We start from the raw sequence: 26,772 nt of genomic DNA, 5'->3' as shown, positions 1-26,772 counted from the left end.
AGCTCAGCATATTTCTTATTTGCAAGGTATACTACAGAGATAACTCTGAGGTTTAATGTATTTATGTAAACATTTTTCAAAGATGTCAAGATTTATAATTCAAGAAAATGTTCTGTGAAAGAATTTGTTTTCTGATTACAAAATGATTTCCTGCTTTTGAAAAAAATAACAACTTTCTATTTACTTAGCTGGCTCTGAAAGTCCCATGGAGATGACTATTCCTTTCAAGCCCTAATATCGCTTTTCCAGGTGCAGGACTTTTACGGATTTCAAAGGTAGCTTTATGCAGAGAAGGAATCTATATGCTACAGGAGGGAATAAGACAGAGAGCCCTCCCCATCTTAACCCCTCCTGCTTTCCCCACAAAGAACAACAGAGTGAAACAGAACTATTGCAACACAGATGAGACACCCGAATAGACATGACAAAAAGATTTTCACATGCCTTTGACTTCCTTTTTGCAACCAGGGTATAAGCCAATCTCGGTAAAGACAGGAATCTGTTTGACAAACACAAACACAATACCGAGCACCCAACACCCATATATGTGTTGTTTTTTCCAACAAGCCATTCATTTCCCTAACACTCAGGAACAAGAGCAATAGCCACAAGCACCCCAGCGTTAGAGGGTTTTGACTTTCCCACAGTGTTTCACATATTTTGCAGCAGAAGAAGTGACTTTGAGAATAGCAAAGGCAGCCCAGAGACAGAGTAAAAGACTATATGTTGTTGCTGGACAGACTGGCAGAATGCAAGCCAGACCTTTTAGAGGTGAGTATGGGGAATGAGGCTGGGAGGCCCATTTGTACCGCTGGTGGCAGAGCCAAAGAAACAATGTCAATCTGACTGCTTCTAAGTTTGGCCAAGAGTGGCTCTTCAATAAAGAAAACTGGATGCCCCCTGACAATCTGAACCTTCCTTCTAACTCAGCTGCATCCCCTATGCATCTCTGAAAAGCCTGTTCTGCATGACTCATTACTACAGATTCCCTTCAAAGAAACAGCGGAGTCGCACAGAACTGTGTGGGCCTCAGGGTACCATCTTTATAACCAAGATAATGACCCCTACCCCTCTTCCTCACAGGGATACAGTGAGGACCAAGGGAGATGAGTGCTTAGGAGTTTGTACTGAAGAAACCACCAACGATCCATAATGCACATAACAGAGGCCAGAGCATCTGGTCTGGGATGCTTGGGAGTTGCACCATCTTTTCAGGAGATCTGCAAAATTAAACTATTTTCAAAATGACACTGAGACATTACTTTCCTCTTTCATTCTCATTCTCTCCCAAGTGTACAGTGGAGTTTGCCAGAGGCTACAAGGTGTGTGATGATGTCACCCCTCTAATGACTAATGGAATGTGTGCTCATGAGTTCCTGTGTTTTATTTTCTGTTTTAGTTTCTAATTAACTATCGATAGACAAAAGCCACTTGGGATGCTCAGAAACTTTCAAGAGGGTGAGGAGATCTTGAGACCAGTTTGAGACCGGCCACCCTAGAAGGGTTACAACATATATTTGGATCTCAAGGCCATCTCTCAAATCTGTTCACAAATCAGAAGCATGACCTGATATTTAAATCCCATCCCAGCCCTGCTCCACACCAGCCACATGAACAGCAGACCCCACTAATACCAACCTATCCCCATATTTACAGCCGGGGTTTAAAAAGGACTGTTCCAATAAGAAGCCTATTTCTCAATCATTTATTGTCCTTGAGTCTTGCCTAGAAGAAATGTTAAGTTAAAAGCAGTAAGTCATTTTGCTTATTTATTCAAAAGAGAAGTCTGCCTGTAGCACAGAGAAAATAGGAAAGAAGGGTTTGACATTTAAGGTACAAAGCTGCCTGATGTGTATCAAGGAATGCTCGCAACTTTACTGTGAACAGGGAGTGGCCCAGAATGTTCTTCAGGCATACTTGATGGAAAAGACACAACTTCTTCAGAGAGGAAAGCCAGATGGAAAAGCAGGCCATAGAAAACCTAGGTTTTAATGCAAAAGATGTTCTGACTGAGTCACACTGTGACACTGCATTCATGTTTATGATGAAAAAAGCACCCCTAGGAAATACCTGTTCTTTCAGCATTAGAAAACACTTCTACGCATAAAGTGAAAAGTCTGTGTATCAAATCGTCAGCTGCTAACAGCACCAAAGTTCAGCTTGCAGTTATTTGACAGAAGTCATAAAGACTGACTTTACTTACTTGGAGAAGTGTCCCATGAATATGGTTTTGCCGGAAACACTGGTCAGTGCAGTCGGGGAGTTTGGCCAACAGAGTTTGGATGGTATTAGGGATTTCGTCCATCATAACAAACGGGACCAAGGCACGCGCTGCCATTTCACGGGAACGGTAGACAGGTGAGTGACCACATCTGAGAGGAGACAAACACAAGACCATTCCATACACATGTCTACATCCACACTTCGCACATGCTGATGTTCTCTCTAGCTCTGGCTGAGACATCCCACGGCAGGAACAGGGGAAGGAGTTGCTTCCGATTCCAAATGATGTTTTTATACTGCCCTGATTTCAAATGATTTTTTGTTTCTTTGTTTATATTAGTTCTACAGGTGACTCTGCTCTTTTCATAAACATCATTAACATCTATGGTTCTACCACAGGTTGTAGGCTGTGGGCTGTCGTATTGCAAAGGGTGGAAATCAGGAAGGCAAGTGTGATTCAAGTATGCCAAAAGAAACCAGGCAGTTTCAACCAGGGACAGTTACATAAAGCAAGGGTAGAAACACCTGAGGTATAGTATAGTTAAATGTGTCTGGCTAAATCAGGTTCATGAAGAGCAGTGGAACTGCAGGCTGAGAAGTGGGTCAGGCCAGACTGGGGAGTGTCTGAAATGGCCAAATACAGGCTCTGAATTTATTGTCAAGAGAACAAGAGATAGACCCTTGAGTCACCAAGTCCTTGCCTCACACCCAAAGAGCTTGGAGAGAAGCCAGTTCCTAAGTAAGTGAACGTCATGGACAAGAGGTTATTTTGAGATTCTACAGAGGTGATTAGAAAGGCAAGTCATCTACAGGCCGCTTTTCTGTAAACACTTGGAACCTGAGAGTCCACAACCATTTTGTTGAAACTGTGCACCTGAGGGCCTTCACAGTCTTAATTGAAAGGAAAGCCCAATATGGTTAAGTCTTAGCTTAAATAAATTCTTGACTAGAACCCTCAAGACTTAAAGATCTTTCAGCCCATTAAAAAAAAAAATTCAACTTATATAAATGTCTTAAATGCCAAGACAAGAATGGGGAAGACAGAAGACAGCAGACTCTGCAGGGGAAAGAGATGGCCTCTTATCTTTTTCCCAAAATTAATCAATATTCCAAGAAAAAAATGACTGGCAAGATCTGGACCATTAGGCCCATGGGGCCATTGATGCTTAGCATATAGAGAGATAAAGCCCTGACTAAAGTGTAACACTTCAGAGGCATCACTGACATGTATCTTAATATGGCCGTAAAAGTACAGATATAAGTTCTGTACAAATGTAATGATCTCAGCAAAATTTCATCTTGGGGAGAAGGATAGGTAGGAGAAAGCAGGGAAAGAAGAGAAAGAGGTACAGGATAAGTCAAAACACTGTGTCATTTTTCCCCCTAAGACAGCAGGCTAGGGATGGGACAATCAGCACACACTTCCAGGATGGAGAATAGCTCACCTTACAACACGATGTGAGCAGACACCAAAGACGAAGGCTACAGTAGAGAGCTAGAGATTTCCCAATGGTTTTGACTGGACTTTGCCAACTCATCCATTTTCTCACGTATCTTCCCTTTAAAATGATTAAACATTTGATCTGTAATTGGCAAAAGGAGTCAAATGTCTGCTTTGGCCATGGTGGGGGTGGGGAGGGGCGCATAGTGGGGCAGTGAGTGAGAAAACTTCAATTGATGGAGAAAAGAAAATACTCTGAAAAAGCTCTGAGATTTAATTAGCAAATGACCTCATCCAGTACAGCCATCTGTCAGAAGCTTCCTGGGCTGTCTGTCCCCCCACCCCTCTGACACATAATACTTTGTGTTATAGTGTGCTTTATGTTACTGAAAAAGCACTTGTGTATAAATGTTTCTTTTCAAATACAAATAATTCTGACATGGTTACAGATGTTTAGTTTCTAATTAGCAGAAACCATACACTAAAGAATCCCCCTGCTTTTGCTCCTGACCTTTTACAAATGATGATTTCCCAAAGGAATCTGGCATCCATACAGGAGAAAGAATGGAAAGTCGGAGAAGTGCCAGAATTTTCTGCTTTCTGATACTCTGTACTAGGGTACTTTCCAAATGCACACAATCAGGTTAAAGAGCAAAACAAAACTGCCCCTCAAAAAAGTAATGCAATTACAGAAAAAGAGGAGAAGCCGATTTTTAAAGTAATATTTAATTAAGTACCATTCATTCTAAAGCAATGACTAAATGCAATTTAAAACTCCTCTCTCATGGCAAATTGTTTAAATGCAAGGACAGATTCTACTACACACACACACACACACACAACTATCAAGTTAAAAAAAAAATTTCCAGGATACTGTTTTGTCAGTCTTTAAGGACAGGAAATTCTTGATTCACATACTGTTGAAACCTGGCTTGGAGAACTTTGAACATTACTTTGGTAGCATGTGAGATGAGTGCAACTGTGCGGTAGTTTGAACATTCTTTGGCAGTACCTTAGGGATTGGAATGAAAACTGACCTTTTCCAGTCCTGTGGCTACTGAGTTTTTCAAATTTGCTGGCATATTGAGTGCAGCACTTTTACAGCATCATCTTTTAGGACTTGAAATAGCTCAACTGGAATTTCATCACTTCTACTAGCTTTGCTCGTAGTGATACTTCCTAAGGCCCACTTGACTTTGCATTCCAGGATGTCTGGCTCTGAGTGAGTGATCATACGATTGTGGTTATGTGGGTCATTAAGATCTTTTTTGTACAGTTCTGTGTATTCTTACCACCTCGTCTTAATATTTTTTGCTTCTATTAGGTCCATACCGCTTCTGTTCTTTATTTTGCCCATCTTTCCCTTTGTATCTCAAATTTTCTTGAAGAGATCGCTAGTATTTCCCATTCTATTGTTTCCCTCTATTTCTTTCCATTGATCACTGAGGAAGGTTTTTTTATGAAACAAGAAATTTCCAGATGTACATGAACCTTCCAGAGTATGTGAACCGAGAGCTTCCAGATGTTCAAGCTGGATTTAGAAGAGGCAGAGGAACCAGAGATCAAATTGCCAACATCTGTTGGATCATAGAAAAAGCAAGAGAGTTCCAGAAAAACATCTACTTCTGCTTTATTGACTACGCCCATGCCTTTGACTGTGTGGATCACAACAAACTGTGGAACATTCTGAAAGAGATGGAAATACCAAACCACCTGACCTGCCTCCTGAGAAATCTGTTTGCAGGTCAAGAAGCAACAGTTAGAACCGGACATGTAACAATAGACCAGTTCCAAATTGGGAAAGGAGTACGTCAAGGCTGTATATTGTCATCTTGCTTATTTAACTTATATGCAGAGTACATCATGCAAAATGCTGGACTGGATGAAGCACAAGCTGGGATCAAGATTGCCGGGAGAAATATCAGTAACCTCAGATATGCAGATGACACCACTCTTATGGCAGAAAGTGAAGAGGAACTGAAGAGCCTCTTGATGAAAGTGGAAGAGGAGAGTGAAAAAGCTGGCTTAAAACTCAATATTCAAAAAACTAAGATCATGGCATCTGGTCCTATCACCTCATGGCAAATAGATGGGGAAACAGTGGAAACAGTGACCGGCTTAATTTTGGAGGGCTTGAAAATCACTGCAGATGGTGACTGCAGCCATGAAATTAAAAGACGCTTGCTCCTTAGAAGGAAAGCCATGACCAAGCTAGACAGAATATTAAAAAGTAGAGACATTACTTTGCTGACAAAGGTCCGTCTAGTCAAATCTATGGCAGTAGTCATGTATGGATGTGAGAGCTGGACCATAAAGAGAGCTGAGCACTGAAGAATTGATGCTTTTGAACTGTGGTGTTGGAGAAGACTCTTAAGGGTCCCTTGGACTGCAAGGAGATCAAACCAGTCCATCCTAAAGGAAATCAGTCTTGAGCATTCATCGGAAGGACTGATGCTGAAGCTGAAACTCCAATACTTTGGCCACCTGATGTGAAGAACTGACTCACTGGAAAAGATCCTGATGCTGGGGAAGACTGAGGGCAGGAGGAAAAGGGGACGACAGAGGATGAGATGATCGGATGGCATCACCGACTTGATGGACATGAGTTTGAGTAAGCTCTGGGAGGTGGTGATGGACAGGGAAGCCTGGCATGCTGCAGTCCATAAGGTCACAGAGTCAGACATGAGTGAGCAACTGAACTGAGGTGTCGAAGTGGGTGTGATGAGATCTAGCTTTTCTTCAGGTATACATGGCCTGGAGTGTGAGGGGATATAAATAGTCTTTTCAGCTCTAAATGGAATATATTTGAAGTGAAAATCTATCTTTCCCATAGAATTTTCTAGTTTTGATTCAGCAAAGGTGCCAAAATCAGGCAGAGATGATCTTTAGGAATACATCATCCTGTTTTGGACACTGGGGTTTGTGACTTGGACAAGTTGTAGGAACCTCTCTGGATCTGTTGTGCAGACAGTAATGGCAGTTATCTATCCCCAGTGAGATGGTGTCTATGAGAACATCCCAAGGAGGAAGGTACTTTGAAAATACAGTTTCAATAATGTGCCATGCCTCTGTTACAATGGGATCAGTATAGTCTAGAAATGGCAGGCCTCTCTGTGGCCCCAATGAGAGAATTAAGACTGCGGTGTGAATGCTGCTGCTGTTGTTACTCAGTCACTCAGTCGTCTCCAACTCTATGTGACCCCATGGACTGCAGCACACCAGGCTCCTCTGTCCTCCTCTGTCTCCTGGAGTTTGCTAAAATTCATCTCCATTGAGTCGGGGATGCTATCTAACCATCTCACCCTCTGCCGCCCTTCTCCTTTTGCCTTCAATCTTTACTAGCATCAGGCTCTTTTCCAATGAATCAGCTCTTTGCGTCAGGTAGCCAAAGTATTGGAGCTTCAGATTCAGCATCAGTCCTTCTAACGAATATTCAGGGTGGATTTCAAAAAAGAAAAGAACAATAAATTGATGATATGATGGCAAGGAGGATTTTTTTTTTTGCCTCCATGATAAAGTTGTAAGGATGACTCTGGAGGCCTCCTGAAAAAGGTGAGACAGCTTCTACTCTTTTAAGTTTCAATTCTACTCTTTTAAGTCTCTGGAAAACAAAACAAATGGGTTTTGAATCTCGAAGGTCATTTCGTCTATTATCATAGTTTGGAAAGCATTTTCTCAGTACCCCAGCTGTGTTCTAGGCCTGAATACTAAATCGTTCACAGAATCTGCAGAAAACACAGACACTGGTGTCTTAAACCTCTAGCTCTCTCCCTTCAGTAAACCCTGTCCATGTTCATTTTAATCGTACATGTATCAATTGCCTACTGTGTTCCTGACCCTGTGTAACATGAGATGACACATTCGTAATAGTAACACCTGCACTCCACAATTGTATAACCCTTGGCAGCTTATAAATGCCTGCACATCCCTTATCTCTCTATACAGCATTCCTGTAAGATATGAGGGCATTATAAACCTCAGTTAATGGACAAAAAGTAAAATGCAGCTCAAAAGGCTCAGAAAACCCTCCATGATGTATAAGCGGTAGCTCCAAGACCAGAACTGCCATCCATGGCTCTGCGATGGAGCTTGTGGGCTATTTCAAGTTGTAGCTCACATCTGGGTATTGGAGGACCATAAAAATATCTCCCAGCTAATGAAAACATGGGCCTGAATTTACAAGTATGTGGAAAATCTCTAAATTAGTGGGTTTTTTCCTTTTTAACATTCGTAGACTCATGAAAACCTTTTAGAATCTAATGTAAACTGTAGATTCTCTCACCAGAACAGTAGATTTACGTGCATACGCATACAATTTCCCACCAGTTTTAGGAGGTTCATGGCTCATGCTCAAAACCCTTGGGGCAGAGTTTCCCAGATCCAGGTCAAGAATCTGCAGTTGCTTCTTTGCACACAGTGTGACTGTGCCTGGCCGGTAAGCACTCTGCTTTAGAGATGTGGGGATGGAGAACAGGACGCTGTCACAGGGAAGCGTCAGCTCAGGGGGAGCCAGCCGGACAGCCTCACGATCCTCAGTTAGCAGTACCCATGGGGACATCCAAGGGTGTGAAGCGGTGCACAAAAGAGAACAAGAGGGAGAGTTCGAGTCGTTTCCTGGAGGAGATGAAGGATCTTCAAGGGAGAGTGATACATACCTTCGGACTTTAGGAACCCTGGCGGGCCCTGGAAATTTTAGAATACACGATTCTGAGCAGGGAAAAATCATTCTTCTGACATCATCCAGTTTCACAGTGTGGTGGCTAAGCTTTTTTTTCAGGAGTTTCTCTCTTATATTTAGCCTCTGAATCTATTCCGGTGGAACATTTTACCGGTAAGTGGCTGGACATCACTCATAGCTGTCAGGCATGGAGACATCCACTGAGTGCCCAGCAAAAGCATATACTGAGTTATTAGGAACGAGGGAACCAGAGAGAATCACTGCCCAGGTCATGGGGAGTGTAGAATCTAGTAGGAAATTCAGGCCAATCAGCCAGTGCCTTCTGGGATCATGAGAAGTGAACACAGGCTGCTGTAGAGGAACTGAAGTGGGACCCCCAGAAAGGAGGGTGGGTGGTCATCAGGGTCCCGCTGGGACTAAGTGGGGTCAGACAGAAGGAAGATTTGGGTTTGACAAGAAAGTGGTGCCCTCCCTATGCCTTTCTGCCCATGAACCCAAACTGTCCCCCAGGGCCTGCAGTCAAAAGGAAGGGAACTGAGGTTTATTAAACGATTATTGTGTGCCAGAGCTGGCTATGGACTTCAGAAACACCACTTTATATTAAATCTTCATTATAAGGCCAGCATCATCAGCCCTATTTGAAGATGAGAAAAGTAGGGTTTCCCAACATACTAAAGTCATAAAACTAGCAAGTGGCAGATCCTGCATTTTAATTAGGGTTTCTCCACCTGCAAAATTTAGTCAAAGACTTTGAACAGTGCAGCTGCCTCGAGATCCTCAGAGCCTTGAAAACACCAAATGTTTCCAAAGTAACAGGTTCAACCTAATCACATTGAGGTATGAATGATTTATGGAACCAACCAGTCCCTAATTGTTAGACTGTGGAGCAGAACAATAAAGATGATGATGATAGTAACTAACATTTACTAAGCATCTATGGAGGGCCAGACCTATCGTTAAAAGCTCTGCGTGTATTACATCATTTAATCCTTACAAGGCAGAATGGCTGAGAGAACATTAATCGCAATGTGGGGGAGGTAATTTTGAATGTAAGGGACTCTCTGCTGCTGATGAAAATAATCATCCACTTTCTCGAGATGCCCCTACTTGACCAAGGTGTCAGCATCTTAGGGACTAAACTGAGTTTGAAGAAGCTATGTCTGACCTCTCCTCAAATCCCTCACTAGCTTTATTCAAGAATGTATGCCATTATGGTCTGTTTCTCCTACAGCATGGCCAGCTGCCCTTAGGGAATGGTCATCTGGTCGCTCAGCTGGTAAAGAATCTGCCTGCAATGCAAGAGACCCCAGTTCAATTCCTGGGTCGGGAAGATCCACTGGAGAAGGGATAGACTACCCATTCCGTATTCTTGGGCTTCCCTGGTGGCTCAGCTGGTAAAGAATCTGCCTGTGATGCAGGAGACCCTGGTTCAGTCCCTGGGTTGGGAAGATCCCCTGGAGAAGGGAACTGCTACCCACTCCAGTATTTGGGCCTGGAGAATCCCATGAACTCTACAGTCCATGGAGTTGCAAAGAGACGGACATGACCGAGTGACTTTCACTTTCCCTTTTTTCATCTATAGATAATCTTCAAAGGTGAGATGACCCTACCTCACCAGGTATCTCTGAAGGCTGGGTAGGAAGAAGTAGGCTGAGGCCACAGGTTATACTATGTATACAAAAATAAAAAACTTTCTATGCACGTTTTGTCAATCCAAATATTGTTTCATCTTTAGTGCCTTTGCACACCACAGCTTACACTCACTGGAATAAATGGCCTTTTCACCCTTGTATACTTGGGGAACTCTTCTGTATCCTCTGAACTCCGCTCAGGTGTAACTTCTGTTCAATCCTTTGCTCTCCCATGCTCTGTCACTTGGGCTTCCCAAATAGCTCAGAGGGAAAGAACTCACCTGCCAGTGCAGGAGCTGTAAGAGACATGGAGTCAGTCCTTGGGTCTGGAAGATTCCCTGGAGGAGGAAATGGCAACCCACTCCAGCATTCTTGCTGGGATAATTCCATGGACAGAGACGCCTGGAGGACTATAGTCAATGGGGTCACAAAGAGTAAGACATGACTGAGCGACTGAGCGTTCATGCACATACGTGTCACTTCAATGGCATGCTCACAGGTGTCAGGGCAAACATCCTGCTTATATTCCTCTCTCAGGTATCATGTTGGCTAGACCAAAATGATATTTAAAAAAATTTTTTTAATTGAAGTATAGTTTATTTATAATGTTGTGTTAGTTTCTAGAATACAGTAAAGTGATCTAGTTTTATATATATATATATATAACATATATATATATATTCTTTTCATATTCTTTTCCATTATGGTTTATTACAGGATATTGAATATAGTTACCTGTGCTAGACAATAGGACCTTATGGTTTATTTTATGTTTAGTAGTTTTGTATCTGCTAATCTCAAACTCCTAATTTATCCTTCCCTGACCTCCTATCCCCTTCAGTAACTGTAAGTTTCTTTTCTATTAGACCAAAATTATCTTGAGAGCAGAAATAGGATCTTTTTAGTTTCTGAGTAATACAGCAAATAAGACAGGAGTTAAGAACCTGTTCTAGAATCCAGAAAACCTGTTTAGGTCCAAGTTCTGCCTAGTGGGTGACCTTATAAAGGTCAGTGAACCTCCTATGTTTTTACCATCTATAAAACGAGGAAGGGTAACTATCTCATAGGCTGTTGTTATGAAGCTTAAATGAGACAATGCATATAAAACACAATGCCTTATAAGGCAAAATGCCTTATACTTAAAAGCTTGAGCCACACATATAAAATCTCTAGTGTTGTCTATCTCAACAACTGGCTGAGGATAGAGCCTTATGATAGCCAACAGGCTTCAGGGCTCATAAAGGCTTGTCCCTCTCCCTCCCCACCAGAGGAGCCGGAAACAAGAGAAGACTGAGTTTCTTTGGGGCCAAATGACTTGTTTATGTGGGGTCTGCTGCCTTTATTCCTCAGGTCCAGGGCCCAAATTCTACTTTCTGTCAATTCTAATGCTGTTTCTAATGCCATTTCACCAAAGATTTATTTTTCCTTTTTATTGTGTGTGGTTCCTAGTTTCAGTCTTGCCTTCGGAAACATGTACACGTGTGGGTACGTGTGTATGCATAAAAGAGAGAAACCACTAAAAAAAATAAGGTTATACCAGTGAATGTGAAAAAAAACAGTTCAGCATGTCCTGTAAGTATAAAATATGTTTTTGTTACAAGTGCTATTCCTGAAGTCCTTTTTGCACATTTTCAGGTGAGTTCAATTTGGCCACAGTTGCCAGGCTCTACTTGTCCTTCTCCTCTACTGATTTTCAGTTCATCAAAGGGCCCACCAGCGCCTGAACCACTCGTTCCTTTTCCTGCAACTCAAACCGCCAGCACTTAGAAGTTGCATTCACTGTAATCTTGCCCTCTGCACAGCTCATGGATTTCTTTATTCAAATATATTTCTTGGAAGGGTAATGGGTTCAGGACTTTTGAAGTCTGATTTTAAAAATAATTCTTGATTTGGGTAGTAAGGGAGAAATAAGAGCAGCAGACAGTAGCTAAGCTAAAAATTGCACATTTCTAGCTTTCATGGACAAGTGTGTGTGTGTGTATATATATATATATATATATATATAAATAATTTCTGCAGGTAGAGTGTTTAGTTCAAATGGCTACCAGGCAGCTCAAAGCTGTAATTGCTCTTTACAAATTAACTCAAATCAACATGTTAAGATCTTTACAAAAATTTACATAAAGAAATGCTGAAAATAATCAATAAGCCAAAACAGGACATCTGAGAAGTACAGTGTGTACTTCTGGGACATCTCAACCAGAGTCTAAGCTGTAGAAAGAGCATCCTTTTAAGGTCATCTCCACTCTGCCTCCAAATTACCAAGGCTTTCCCCAGGTCAATGAGCCACAGGCTGTTAATTCCAAAGGGCTGAAAATGGCAACTGCCAGGAGTTGGGAATCGGCTTCCAACACTCTGACACCCTTCGCTTGTCCCTGTAAGAATTGGGCACACACTTGTCCACATATGTGGCAAGGACACAGGGTGATGGATGCAGTGGCAATGGCTGCTGCTGCTGCTGCTGCTAAGTCGCTTCAGTCGTGTCCGACTCTGTGCGACCCCATAGACGGCAGCCCACCAGGCTCCCCCGTCGCTGGGATTCTCCAGGCAAGAACACTGGAGTGGGTTGCCATTTCCTTCTCCAATGCATGAAAGTGAAAAGTGAAAATGAAGTCGCTCAGTCGTGTCCAACTCTTAGCGACCCCATGGACTACAGCCCACCAGGCTCCTCCGTCCATGGGATTTTCCAGGCAAGAGTACTGGAATGGGGTGCCATTGCCTTCTCCGGTGGCAATGGCTAGTTGTATTCATATCATCCCTTTTAGTGTTAGGAAATAAAGCAAGGGAATTTGCCAACAGGGGAAGGTATTCAGTGTGGTGCTCAGTTTAAAGAGATCTTTGAATAATACTCTTTAATTATTTAGAATTACAAACATGTTCTAAATAAATGAAAGGATGCTTTCTGAATACTAATCCCTGGTTGCTTCCTGATATTCAAACATAGAGTATGAAAATTGTATTTCATCTGAAATTTCATTTTATGCTTTCATTATTTTTTGCCTAGACAACAACAAATACAATTTGAAACTTAATTTTTCAGATTCCAACCAAATTGTCTAGACAGCTGGAAAGATGGTTTTTTTTCCCTCTCCTCTGGAGCACTAAAATGCAGTTGTAACTTAACAATGATTCATTCCTGACTGTGAAAAACATGGTAAAGACTTTCTGGCAACATAAACACAAAGACTTTGGAGGTCCTAGAGATTAAAAGGGAATCATTACTTTCAGTCATTACCCAGAGTAAAATGGAGTATTATAAAGTAAAAAAAAAAAAAAAAAAAAAAAAATAAACGGTATAAAACTTTCCTACATAATGAAAATAACTACTAGACTTAGTTTGAAATTTTGGCACGATCTTCCTCCCGGTCCATCTGTGGGTTTTCCTCTCTGACTCTGGATCAACAAGCTGCATTCTGGTCTACTGGCCTCCGCAAGGACAGCTGGAAAAGTGTTCTGGATCTGCCCCCGGGGCTCTCCAGCTGGGATAAGCTGTGTGCAGGGCAGGAGCTGATGGCTGCTGCTTGTGGAGACTGAGGGAAAGAGCTGTGCATTCCTCTCAGTAGCAAAAGCCCTCCTGATGTTTCTGCCCAGCTCCACTAAAGACGAGAGATGAGCACATTCAGGCAGTCACTGAGTCTTTAATGGGGTTGAGGTGACTCCCTGGCCTCTCCACAAGTCTTCACCTTTCCTTGCAGGTAGTGGTGGGTTGGAGAAAAATAGTCCTGAACTGATCAGAGGTCGAATTCTCTAAGTGACTTCACACAGTTGAAACACAACCCATTGACCTTTAGGGCATGTAGTTCCATATTCAGTGAGTGATTTTCAGTTCACTAATCCAGGACAGGATAGTCAATTTAAGAAACTACACAAAAATACAGAGAAAACCTACTCTCTTCTTAAGATTATATCTATATCTATATCTATCTATCTATCTATCTATCTATCTATCTATCTATATATCTTTTTCACTCAGTCATGTCCAACTCTTTGTGACCCCATAGACTATAGCCCGCCAGGCTCCTCTGTGCATGGGACCCTCCACGCAAGAATACTGGAATGGCTTGCCATTTTCTCCTCCAGGGGATCTTCCTGACTCTGGGATCAAACCCATGCCTCCTGTGACTCCTGCAATGCAGGCAGATTCTTGACCACTGAGCTATCAGGGAAGCCCTCACCCTAAACTGAGAGTATATGGTGGACAAATCCTAGGTGCTGAGTACATCTTTCTCAAATCAATGGAACTTGACTTTTCAGGTGACTCTTTCTGAGAAGATATTAAAATCTTTTGAGTTAACGTGAGTACTTAACATAGGCTGATAATTTTAAAATAAACACTTATAAATGTGAACAATTTTATGAACTTCCTTTTTGACAAGAATCTGTTACATTTCTGAGAGATTCCAATATCCATATAAAACCCAAGGAAGAGAAAGGGAATGGAAAGTGGGAACATTTAGAATGTCTGCCAGGTATCAGGCCATGAGCAAGGCACTTTCAAATATTTTATCTCACTTTTAGGACTCACATAAATCCTTTGAAATGAGAATATAATACTATATACACATGTCAGTTTTTGCTCTAGATGGTCTAGTGGGAACATGTACAGAATGATGAGTTACCAAATAAAATATCCACAAGCAAATAAAGTGCACTGTGCCGATTTCTGCTGTGGTTAATGGATGTGGAATCCGGTATAAGCAATTTATCCCATTAACCCCAATGGTCAGAACTCATTTTTGCAGATCCCATACACAACAAACTGGTGGCCTAAATGTGTTTCCTACTGCTCCAACTAGTGTTTAACAACATAAAACCCAAGCGTGTATAACTCACTATCTTTAAGGAAGGCAAATTAGTCACCAGGAAATAGCTGTCCAGGAAATTGTAGTCTTTGTAGCACAGGCAGCGGCCAAAGATTTCTGGAGAACCCTGTATTAGACTGGGACAGGCTCCCCAAGGGCTGTGGGAATGTCCTTTGCTGTCCTCTATCAATATTAGCCAAGTTGGGTCAAATCATCTAGTCTTTTGAAGTAGAGGATTTATTTAGAGACAAGCTCAAAATGTCCAAGAATAAAAATCTTTAACATTTTTAAAGATAAGAGACACAGGTCAGCACACTGGCAGGATCTTCATGGGCTTAGGAAAAAATAATACACATAGTCATCAGCTTCAAGTGACTATTTTGGTGGAGTGAAACCTACTGTTCAGCAGAAACTTCCTTCTTTTTTTTTTAAGCAGAAATTCTTACACAGTCCCTTTGTTGCCTCGTTAGGCAGACTACTTTTAAAACATCCTCAAATTAAAATATGAGTATCTAAATGTGGCTGTTGGCCAGTTACATAATGTCCTTTCACATCCTCATCTGTAAAAGGAGATTAGAATAAGTGATCTTGAAGGTCCCCTTCAATAACAAAATCCTATAATTCAATGGACATTTAAACATTCCAGGCAGACAGCTATCTTTTTTATTTCAGAATATCTTTATGACCTCTCTTGACTTGCTCCATTGCTTAATCTCATAACAATATTGATGCGGATAATAGAAGTTTTATGTCTAATACAAACCACACTCAATCTTTCTATAGTTGGGGGCCAATTTTCTCTAGTTTGAGCCTCTGTGGAGTTGGAGAACAAATGACCAGTGTTTTCTATACACAGGAAAACCCTTCATTAGCTATATTGGAATCCTGTCATTAAGTCACCCCTTACTCTTCCCTTCCGTGGGCTAAACCAACTCCAATTCCTTTAATCATGTAGAACCTCTTCTCCAGAATCTAGTTAATTACCTTGCCTCAATGGAGACCTGAATGAATCTTTCCAGTACTATCAACTAAAACAGTGATTTGTGCTCCTGCTAGATGAGAGAAATTTGAGCGTTTCTTTTAATCTGATTATTCTCCAGAGATTGCAATTTGTTTTTGCTGAAGCTAATTAATACCCCTGAGTGACCCTCCTCAGGTTTCACAGCATCACTTTAAGCTAAAATCAGTAAGAGTGAATTTTTTTTTAAACCACGAAATACATGGAAAGTTTTGAAAAATTCCAAGAAATTGTACTTTTTTGACCTGAAAAAATAGCACAAATGAGCAAAGCATATTGAGATGTTAGTAAGAGATCTGCTCCGGAAAGATTCTTATCTCAAATGAAGACAGAAATTAGGTAAACTGAGTCACACATCAGCCTCCCTACAGCGTCGAAGCAGACCACTGCCAGCCCTATCTTTAAACACTTCCAGGGAAAGTTTTACATCCTCCTTTGGTTGCCCCAGTGCCCACATTCATTTCACAGTCCAAAAGTACTTCCTTAAGGATAATTACACTCTTTTCTTGTCACAACTTAATTTTGTTTTTCTGGTTCCACATGCCAGGGAAACAAATGAATTTATACCTAAAAGAATAACCTTTTGACCTGTGCCCAAAATATAGTCTGAATGAGAAGAAATCAAACCAACCCACAACAACAAAAAAAATGGGTCAAACTTTGAACCAAGACTTTAGCAAAGAAGATACATGGATAGCAAAGAAACACGTGTAAAGATGCTCAGTGTCTAAAATTAGGAAGACCAAGCACACACAGTGTCGACCAGCATGTGGAACCAGCGGAACTCATCCTCTGCTGGTGGAAATGTAAAATGGTACAATCACTTTGGAAAATAATTTGGCAGTTTCTTAAATGGTTAAAAAATGTACACCATTTTCCACAAGCTACTCATTCCGCTTCTGGATGTTCACTCTAAAAAAAGCATACATCCATATAAAAACTTGTATATGAATATTTCTAGCAACTTTATTTGTAGTAGTCAAAACTAGACACAGCAAAAATGTCCCTCAACAGGTATGTAAGTGAATCATGGTATAGCTGTACAATGGGATACTATTCTGTGATAGAAAGGAACAAACTACTTATATGTGTAATGACATGGGTTAATCTCAAAATTATTATGCTGAGTGAAAAAGTCGGACAAATAAAATACATATGACTCCACTTATATAAATTCTAGAAAATGCAAATTAATCTACAGTGATGCAGAACAGCTGTTGCCAGGTGAGGCGGGCTGGGATTATTGGAGAAGGCCACAGAGGGACGCAAGGAAACTTCTGTGAGTGCTAGATATGATTACCATCTTGACACTGGGGACGATGTTATGAATGTATAAACTTACCAAATTGTACACTTTTAACATGTGCAGTTTATCTTATACCTCAATTCTATTTTTTTTAAGAATAACATTTCACATACATTAGAAAAGTTAAGTTACACACCCTATCTTGTTCTCCCATTTGAGCCACCAGTCACACCTCCAAAACATCCCAAATCTTCTCTTCTGCATATTAAACAAGCCCAGATATTTACTTTGAACTTTTATGACCAGAATGGCCCATTCCTTGTGCTCTCTTCAAGAATCAAATCAATAAATACTTAAATCCTAACAATAAACTGAGTAAGAATTAGAAACTTTTTTTCAGGACCAGTATTTCAAGTCTTCCACGTGCTCTTCTAGGACAGGCTCAGAGACAGTAAGTGATTTGACCAAGCTCACAAAAGAAGTGAACGGACAAGCCAGGATTCAAAGTCAGGTCTGACTGACCCCAGAGACCAGGGTAGTTAAAAAAACCAGCATGCCCCAACTATAAAGCATTTTTACCACCATAGGATGGAACAACAATAACAAATACTAAAAGAAATACAATTTTATAATAACTCTTACATATACTTGACAACCCACACCATTCTACCAAGCAATGGCAGAATGGGCCAGCTTTCATAAGTACTGCATTTAGCATTAGAATTTTTCATGTGGTTAAGGTCAAACAGATTTATCCTCCATCTTGAGTAGATTGAACCTGATTTCTAGCATCTTTTTTTGTGCATGTGCTTATTTTGGTAATTTGTTTATTCCACAGTGAAAAGGTTAATTTTCAACTCATCCTTATTTGTATCATGCTGAATTCTGAACAGAAACCAAATTAGTGTACTATTATTTAACACAGTCCCAGTGAATGCACAATGGAAACTGCTGTGCAAAATTTGAAGATGAAACAAAATAGATTATAAACACACATACCCACATACTCTACCACTAATGAAAAAAATACTAGTGTTACAAGTATACAGTTTCAGTGGTGATGTTATCTTTGTTCAGAAGCAAGGTACATCACAATGTGGTTGGAGCCTTCCAGCATTTAATTAGCTTACTAATTATAAGGAGAGTCACATTACCTTTAAGTCTTTCCTTAAGACTAAGGTTGTGACTAAGGCTTAATACATTAATTTCATGGTAATTGTATTTTAAGATGGGGACCATGTTAATAAAGAACTCTGGTCACATCCTCCAATATGTCCATGTGACTGAAGGTTCTGGCTGTGACACAACTTGATATATTCACTAGGAGAAAAATCACTGCTATTATCCACTGCTACTTTTAGTGGCCAAAAGCTATTTTTATATTGCATTCAAAGCATAAGTAACATTCAAGAGAATCTTTACAAAGGGTAGACAAATGAATATAAAAAGAAATAAAATCATTAAGTGATGTTCTTTATTCCCATTTGAATTCAATTAATAAATTTAGCATCAATTCAGTATCACCTTACTCCCCAATTTCCCTCCTTGGCCAGTAAAAAAAAAGTGCAAACTGTATGAATCATTCTTCAATCATGCCATGGACATAACCTTCAACCTAAGATTAAAAATACAGTGCTATGTGTGAAATTCAATACTGTTTAACTTCTGGGTTGCTAAGATTTAATGCAAACAACATTTCAAAGGAAAATGAAACAATCTAGATCACTTCCGTTCATTTTTATGATTTTCTCAGTAGATTTCTATGGCTTAGGGTACAAATGCTAATATTTGGATCCTCAGTACATTGGTGAAATTTGGAATCATTTAGTTTATAATCTGTATCACCAGTTTGTATGAGGGACAGAAAAGTTCTCCACTCCCTTACATACTTTCAAGTATTTCATTTACTATTCAAATGATTAATCTGACAAAATCATTCAGTTCAGTTCAGTCGCTCAGTCATGTCTGACTCTTTGCGACCCCATGAATTGCAGCACGCCAGGCCTCCCTGTCCATCACCAACTCCAGGAGTTCGGTCAGACTCACGTCCATCGAGTCAGTGGCCATCCAGCCATCTTATCCTCCATCGTCCCCTTCTCCTCCTGCCCACAATCCTTCTCAGCATCAGAGTCTTTTCCAATGAGTCAATTCTTCACATGAGGTGGCCAAAGTACTGGAGTTTCAGCTTTAGCATCATTCCTTCCAAAGAAATCCCAGGGCTGATCTCCTTCAGAATGGACTGGTTGGATCTCCTTGCAGTCCAAGGGACTCTCAAGAGTCTTCTCCAACACCACAGTTCAAAAGCATCAATTCTTCGGCGCTCAGCTTTCTTCACAGTCCAATTCTCACATCCATACATGACCACTGGAAAAACCATAGCCTTGACTAGATGGACCTTTGTTGGCAAAGTAATGTCTCTGCTTTTCAATATGCTATCTAGGTTGGTCATAACTTTCCTTCCAAGGAGTAAGCGTCTTTTAATTTTATGGCTGCAGTCATCATCTGCAGTGATTTTGGAGCCCAAAAAAATAAAGTCTGACACTGTTTCCACTGTTTTCCCATCTATTTGCCATGAAGTGATGGGACCGGATGCCATGATCTTCGTCTTCTGAATGTTGAGCTTTTAAGCCAACTTTTTCACTCTCCTCTTTCACCTTCATCAAGAGGCTTTTTAGTTCCTCTTCACTTTCTGCCATAAGGGTGGTGTCATCTGCATATCTGAGGTTATTGATATTTCTCCCCGCAATCTTGATTCCAGCCTGTGCTTCTTCCAGCCCAGCATTTCTCATGATGTACTCTGCATATAAGTTAAATAAGCAGGGTGACAATATACAGCCTTGACATACTCCTTTTCCTATTTGGAACCAGTCTGTTGTTCCATGTCCAATTCTAACTATTGCTTCCTGACCTGCATATAGGTTTCTCAAGTAAAGAATCTTATTTTTTAAAGTGGAGGTTTTTAAGATGCACTTTTCACAACATACTGCTTTATCTATCCATGTTACTCTGGTAAAATCTTTATTTCCTGAAAGAAAACTTTTTCTTTTTTGAATTCAAATTTGTCTTATGTATGAGAATGTCAGGGCATGCTTTTACTGGTTTTATTCAAAGTGAGCATTAATATTTTAAATTTACCTTAGTTTCTTCCTCAATTCCTATAGGTTCTTACCTTTTTAAAGGAAAGTACTAAATTTAAATATAAAAAAAGGTATTGCGAAACCATGGTGAATGTTCACAACTACCTTCAAATAAGTGTAAGAATAAGCACTCTCTCTCTCACACACAGGAAAAAAGCAGCACCTTTTAGTCAGAATTCTGAGTTCAGGGCTTTCAGGCTTAACAAAAAAAGTTTCCTGATTTGCAATAGAGCTGTTTTCATACTTTCTTTTTCCATGCGGAAATCACACTTCAGCTGTATCACCGGGTAACATGTTTGCAATGTTAGAGAAGTTTCTTGGTCTAGCAAAAATAAAACTAAAAAATCTTAAAAAGGGAAGAGTCTAGTCCTCCAAAAGAATCACCATGACCAGTGAAGCTAAAAGAACTGGTTAAATCACTGGTCAAAAGTCAGTCTTACAACCAAAATTAGTTGGACCAACACAGCCTAACAGGAAGATATAAGGTCAGGCTTGAGTCTGATTTGGTGAAGAAACACATGCTTGGCCACTCAAGGAGCTTTGCAGATGACATTAACTTAACACTACTTCTGGTCACTGGGCATTTCAATGCCACTATTTGAGAATCTGAGCAATAGATGCTGCTATTCTGGCCACCAAGAGACCCCATTCCCTTCTTTTGTTACATGTGTGGAAAGAGGGTGGCTAGAGTGGTTTAGAATCAATCACTTTCAAGACAGGGCTCTTCTCCAATTCCAGAGTTGCCAATATGTCCCTATGATGTCAGCAAAACAGTCTCTTTATCTTGTGTTCTTTAAGGTTCTCTGTGCTTTAGTCACACGGTTCTTAAGCTGTGGTATTTCCATCTGTGTCCGAAGTACTGGAGCTCCCGGGAAGCAAGTATCATTCATTCATTCACTCATTTATATTGTGGTAAAATATACATAGGGGGCTTCCTTGGTGGCTCAGCAGTGTGGAAACTGGCTGTCAATGCAGGAGACATGGGTTCAATGCCTGCGTCAGGAAGATCCTCTGGAAAAGGAAATGGCAACCCACTCCAGTATGCTAGCCTGGGAAATCCCATGGACAGAGGAGCCTGGTGGGCTACAGTCCATGGGGTCACAAAGAGTTGGACACAATTGAGTGATTAAACAACAACAAAAGCAACAAAAATCTACGTAACATACAACTCACACATTTTTTTTTTTTTAAGGTAAGAAATAGATTTATGTAGAGAGATACACATTCCACAGACAGAATGTGGTCCATCTCAAAAGATGAGAACGGACTTGGGAGAAACAAATTCCACGGAGTGTGGACCATTTCAGGAGGCAAGAGACCCCAAATATGGGCTGGTTCAAAACTTACGCATCTGTTAAGTGTGCAGTTCAGTGGCATTAAGCACATTCACCAAGCAAGGTTAGAGCATTTTAGACTCTGGCTTCAGTATCTAGATATCCAGGCATTCACTAGTTAATATTCATGGCTTCACAGAGACAGATGTCATTCTATTTCCAGGTAACCTCTTGAAGAAGTATACAAAATCAGAGTTCATTCAGCACACTAGGACTTGTATGCTTGAGGTGAGGAAAGAACCACCCAAACCAAGCATTCGTCCATTTCCTTCCAGGTGGAAGATAGAAACTCTGATATTCTCTTCCTTGCCATTAAACCTTTCAGAATATAAGGAACTCACTATTCCCTGACCTTTGGGATTCTTACAAACATCAGCCGGCAGTTCAGAATACAGACAAGAAACTATCCAAGGAAAACATGCCTCCAAATGAACAGGATATAAACAAAGCTGTAAGTAGGTAATTAATGGCAGGGACTCCCCTCACTTTGCTTCTCTGATAACAATCTGGTATCTTATCAGCAGGTCTTTTATCTGGAAGGATTCACTGTGTTCTGCTGCCTGGAATTATTCTGGGAGGGGACAGAGACGAGCTTTCATCTTGGAATGGAAATGGAACCACAACTAGAAGAGGTGAGGAACAGTCAAAGCTGTAAAAAGACCTCCAAGTCTTTCCCTGCCAGCAAGGAGACATAAATAGAAAATAGGATGCCCTGTTTCAGGAAATGCATGGCAGCGAGTTCTAATGGGGAAGAAGCCACTGTGGTCCCCACCCAGGCAAAGTGCAATCTGTTTTCGCCCCAGGTTCTACACCCTATGGCCACCACTGGCCCTATCCCAGCTCTAAGAGTGCACCCAACCGATGTCTCTTCCTGTCAAAATCAAAGAAACTTGAACATTATAATTCATTTTATGGTTTAAATGACCACTAATACCCTAAAGTGTTATATCTCACTATGAGATGTCCATTTTAGAAGGGATTAGAGCTTCTCCAATGGCTCAGCAGGTAAAGAATCCGCCTGCCATGCAGGAGACGTGGGTTTGATCTTTAGATCAGGAAGATTTCCTGGAGAAGGAAATGGCAACCTACTTCAGTATTCTTGCCTGAAAAATCCCATGGACAGCAGAGCCTGGGAGGCTACAGTCCATGGGGTCACAAAGAGTCGGAAATGACTGAGTGACTGAGCACAAAACCCATATACTTAATGAATAAAAGACTACCTGTAAAACTTCAAGATTCAGCTCAAAAGGGAAGAGGTATCTGAGAAAGCTGGGTGGGTAAAAGGCACTGCTCTCAAATCATTCCATACAGGTTTCAGCTACACTGGGGGTGAAGCTGGTCTGGGTGAATAAAGTGGGTTAAAATCTGGCTCTCTGTGTGAGTATGGGTGTACATATTAATTAGGAGCAGAACATGTTCTCTAACCCCTCCAAACACGGCCACTCCACTCAGACCTCATAACATGCTGTGGATTGGTTGTGGAAGGACTCGGGAAAAACAGGGCTTTGAATTCCCCCTCCTACATAGAACCCGGGAATATTTATCCAAAGTTGAGCCAGGGTGGCTGGCCAACTCCAAAACCCACAGCCTGGGGCTGATGAACCAGAGCACAGACTGCCCAGTGAGACTAGCCCTTCTGTTAGGCGGTGGCGCAATCCTGTGAAGCCCCCTCGGTTCAGATCCTGGGCCCTCACGACAGTCCCCAGTGGTGCAGACCAGGGGGAGGGCATTAGGAGACTGCTCTGCTGGCCAGTGTTCTACGGGGAATTCTAGCAGGACACGACACTCTAAAGCTGCTACTTTAGGGACGTGCTCAACCATGCAACAGAATGCAAATCCCTCTCTAGTCTTTTCAAGCTTTTCCTAAGTCCGGTTTTCATTCTGGCTATGAATTAAATTCTGATGTCTTAAATCATGCAGAAAAAAAAAAGGCGGGGGTAAGAAGTGACTGAATTTATTAATTATATGGCACTGAAGCTCAGCTAGAAAGCAAGAATTACATTTAAGTTTCTCTTCACAAGACTTATGTAGGTTACCCTTAGTAACAGAAGAATTTTACTTTTCATTTTATTCAAGCTGAAAAGAAGCTGAGCCTTAAACTCTGACTTCACAAGAAAAGAGATTCTTCTGGGGAAAAAAAAATGAATAATCAGTCAAGCAAAAAACAAACAAGCACCACTCACCCATCACGCAAAAGGATAGCTTAAGAGACTCACTTGTTTAGTGTTTGAAAATATTTTCTACACACTGCTTTGTAAATTATTTTCTCGTTGGTGTGACACATCCTTTAGTAACAATCCAGCTTTTCCTTGGCTACCTAGATATATTTCCATAGTTTCTATCAAAACAGATGGCTTTTTCCTGTATGACTGCAATTATCAAAAAGGAGCAGGCTTATTGACAATAGCATCACCCTTCATACAAATAGGCATGTTGCTAATGCTCTGGACACTGTATAGGCCAAACAGAAAATCTCATTCACGTGGGCCTGACTAATTTTGATTTTGCGATTATTCAGACTGAGGCTGAGCTGAAGTTTACCTCTGGGACTGAGAGTTTCATTGAAACTTGGGAGAAATGTGGCCGTCTCTTGGGGACTGGTGGCCAGGACATAAATATCCCAAACCAGGAATTTTCCCTGATGCAAAACAAAACAGAACACAAGTCACCGAGCACGTCTCACACATCCCACTCTCAGTGTGCCCTTCAGCAGGTTTGGTGACTAACCTTTGGTTGGTGAAGAAAGGAAGTGGTACTTCGCACGTGAAAAATACAAAACTGATGAATAAAGGGGGATTTCAATCCGACTCAGAGGCTTCACGGTGTGGCATGTCAACTAATACGGTAACCAGAGGCTACTGTCGCCTACCCATTAGAAAGCAGTTCCCTAAATTTACTATGTACCATTTGGAGTACTGAAACTTTCATTTTATAATATTCAGTAATTTGAACACTTCACTGATTGAAACTTGCCTTTTAAGGCTCCTTTTCAAGTGTAGGATTACCACATAAGAAAACATTGGCAATTTTTAAAAATTTCAACATATATTGATATCATTATGATACTATTTTCTAAGAGAGTAAAAGGAGGATGATCTAGTAAGGTTCTGTGTATGAAAGTATATTATAAACTTCAACTTCTTTATATAAATGCTTGTTAATATTTTTTTTTCTTACTCTTTCAACAACCCTGAAGATTTTCAAAATTATGTTAAGTTTTAACAGTAAAAACTTAGGTAAAGTCAGATGGAAAATACACGTTCTAATTATTTAAAAAGTATGCCTAAGTAGCAGCCCATACATAATCTCATGAAGATTTTATGCTTCTTAGCCTCAAGACACATTTTTCCTTTGCTAAGACACTTATAACTGTGCAATGACCCTCGATTCCCTATTATAAGGACAATTTCTTTTGTAAGAAATTCTCAGTTTCTCAAGAATCTCAGAAATTCAGTTGAGCCAGTTTTATTCAGCAACCTGTCACAATCACTTGGGCTTAACAGGTTTTTCCTCCTTTTCTACTGATTTCAGACTAGAAGAAGAGAACACTGCTAGAGCAATGCCCAAGAAGCTCAGAGGAGAGATCTCTCAAGAAAGCAAAGTAAGTCCAATTGTTTGTTATTTAATGGCAAGTTAATTTTGGCATGTTGAGAACTAGCTCGTCACACCCCACAGATGGAGCATTGTAAACAGAGGAGCAAAAGAGTGAATTGTAGTATTCAGTGCCAGCGTAGTTAAGGGAGTGGCAAAGAGCACAGGTTCTGCAGCCATATTGCTTGGTTCAAATAAATACTAGCCTTAGCACTTCAGAGCAGTATGACCTAGGGCAGCGAGTGGTCTCCATCCTTTTTTGTACCAGGGACCAGTTTCGTGGAAGACCATTTTTCCATGGACTGGGGCGGGGGTGGGGTGGTGGTTTGGGGTGGTGGTTTCAGGATGATTCAAGCACAGTAGGGCTTGTACTCTTAAATGCTGCCACTGATCTGATAGTAGGCGGAGCTCAGGCGGTAACATGAGCAATGGAGAGTGGCTGTAAATACAGATGAAGCTTCACTGGCTCACCTGCCACTCACCTCCTGCAATCCGGTTGTTAACAGGCCACAGAACGTACTGGTTTGTGGCCTGGGGGTTGGGCACCCTGACCTAGGGCACATTTCTAAACTTCCCACTGCCCAACTTACCCTCTCTGTAGGATGTAGGATGGGAATAATAATGTTAGGGACCTCAGAGTGCTGTCATGATGATTAAATGAGTTGGTATGCATTCAGTGTTTAGCTCACAGTAAACATCTGCTAATTATTATCACTTATCACTAATTATATGGAAAAAATTAGAGCAAAGATGATAGGGACAAAGAGGCAACACGGCACAAAGGACATCCCATTTTGCCAAAACTCTTATCTTTCTGATGCTCCCCTTTACCATGCCAGACACATGCTTACAGCTGAGTAAAGAAATAAATAGGTAAATCCCTGACTCCTTAATGAATCAGTTTTTGACTGTGAACACATTCTGCTCACTCCTTTGGGCCTTAACTTTTTCATTTCCAAAGAAAGTTACCAACAGCTGCCACTTGCTACCTCAAACTGATGATCATCAGTTTAAGGAAAAAAGCAGACCATTTCAAACTTACTGGTGGGATATCAAAAGTCAATGATTTTTTAAACCAACTTTCCTTTGTTACTGAGTTCATATGAACACAGTCAGTAATACTGGAAGGATACTCCATAATATCCTGAGTTCTGTTCCCTTTCAAAGAAGTCTTCTGACTCCAGCTAGCCAGAGGGAGTGTGTGGACACTGTGCTAGGCCCTAAGAGATGGCTGTTCAAACCTCAGTGTGCAGAGGAACTCCCTGGGGGAAACTGCTGACTTTTCAATATCTATGGACATAGAGAAGGAGCTGTCCAACAGAAAGTTGAGTCTATGATTTCATATGCATTCTAGATCTAGGACTGACTCATCAACATATGTGAGTTGCCAGCCGGAGAAGTACCATACAGGTAAAGTGAATAAAGAAAAGAGTGGAGAACAAGATAAAGAGGTGCACCAGCATTTGGGAGGCAGCGTGAGGAAGGAGCCCTGAAAGACAAGGAAGAAACAAAGGCCAAAGAAGGCCACAGAGGAAGAGCGTCTTGAAAAGCCAGTGCACAAGAGTGTCAAATACCAGAGAAAGATCCAGAAAGCTAAAGACTGAAAAGCATCCAGTGGCTTTTGTAATGAAGAGGGCACTCCTATTTCAACCTTTGTCAGTGAAGCTTCAG

The 26,772-nt window shown here is 41.0% G+C and overlaps 1 protein-coding gene across 6 annotated transcripts in view; it reads right to left on the bottom strand.

The window, feature by feature from the left end:
- The window catches only part of THADA (THADA armadillo repeat containing), a 335,542-nt gene that overhangs the window by 152,805 nt on the left and 155,965 nt on the right, over positions 1-26,772 (bottom strand). For all 6 annotated transcript variants that reach the window (XM_070379666.1, XM_070379662.1, XM_070379664.1 and 3 more), the window contains one exon: positions 2,204-2,372. In XM_070379666.1, the coding sequence (XP_070235767.1) occupies positions 2,204-2,372 (169 nt within the window). The remainder of the gene's footprint in view (positions 1-2,203; positions 2,373-26,772) is intronic.

Source organism: Bos mutus, chromosome 11 (genome assembly GCF_027580195.1).
Source record: "Bos mutus isolate GX-2022 chromosome 11, NWIPB_WYAK_1.1, whole genome shotgun sequence".
Taxonomy (NCBI): Eukaryota; Metazoa; Chordata; class Mammalia; order Artiodactyla; family Bovidae; genus Bos; species Bos mutus.
Note: the sequence above shows the minus strand (reverse complement) of the source record. Positions and strands in the feature narration are given on the sequence as shown.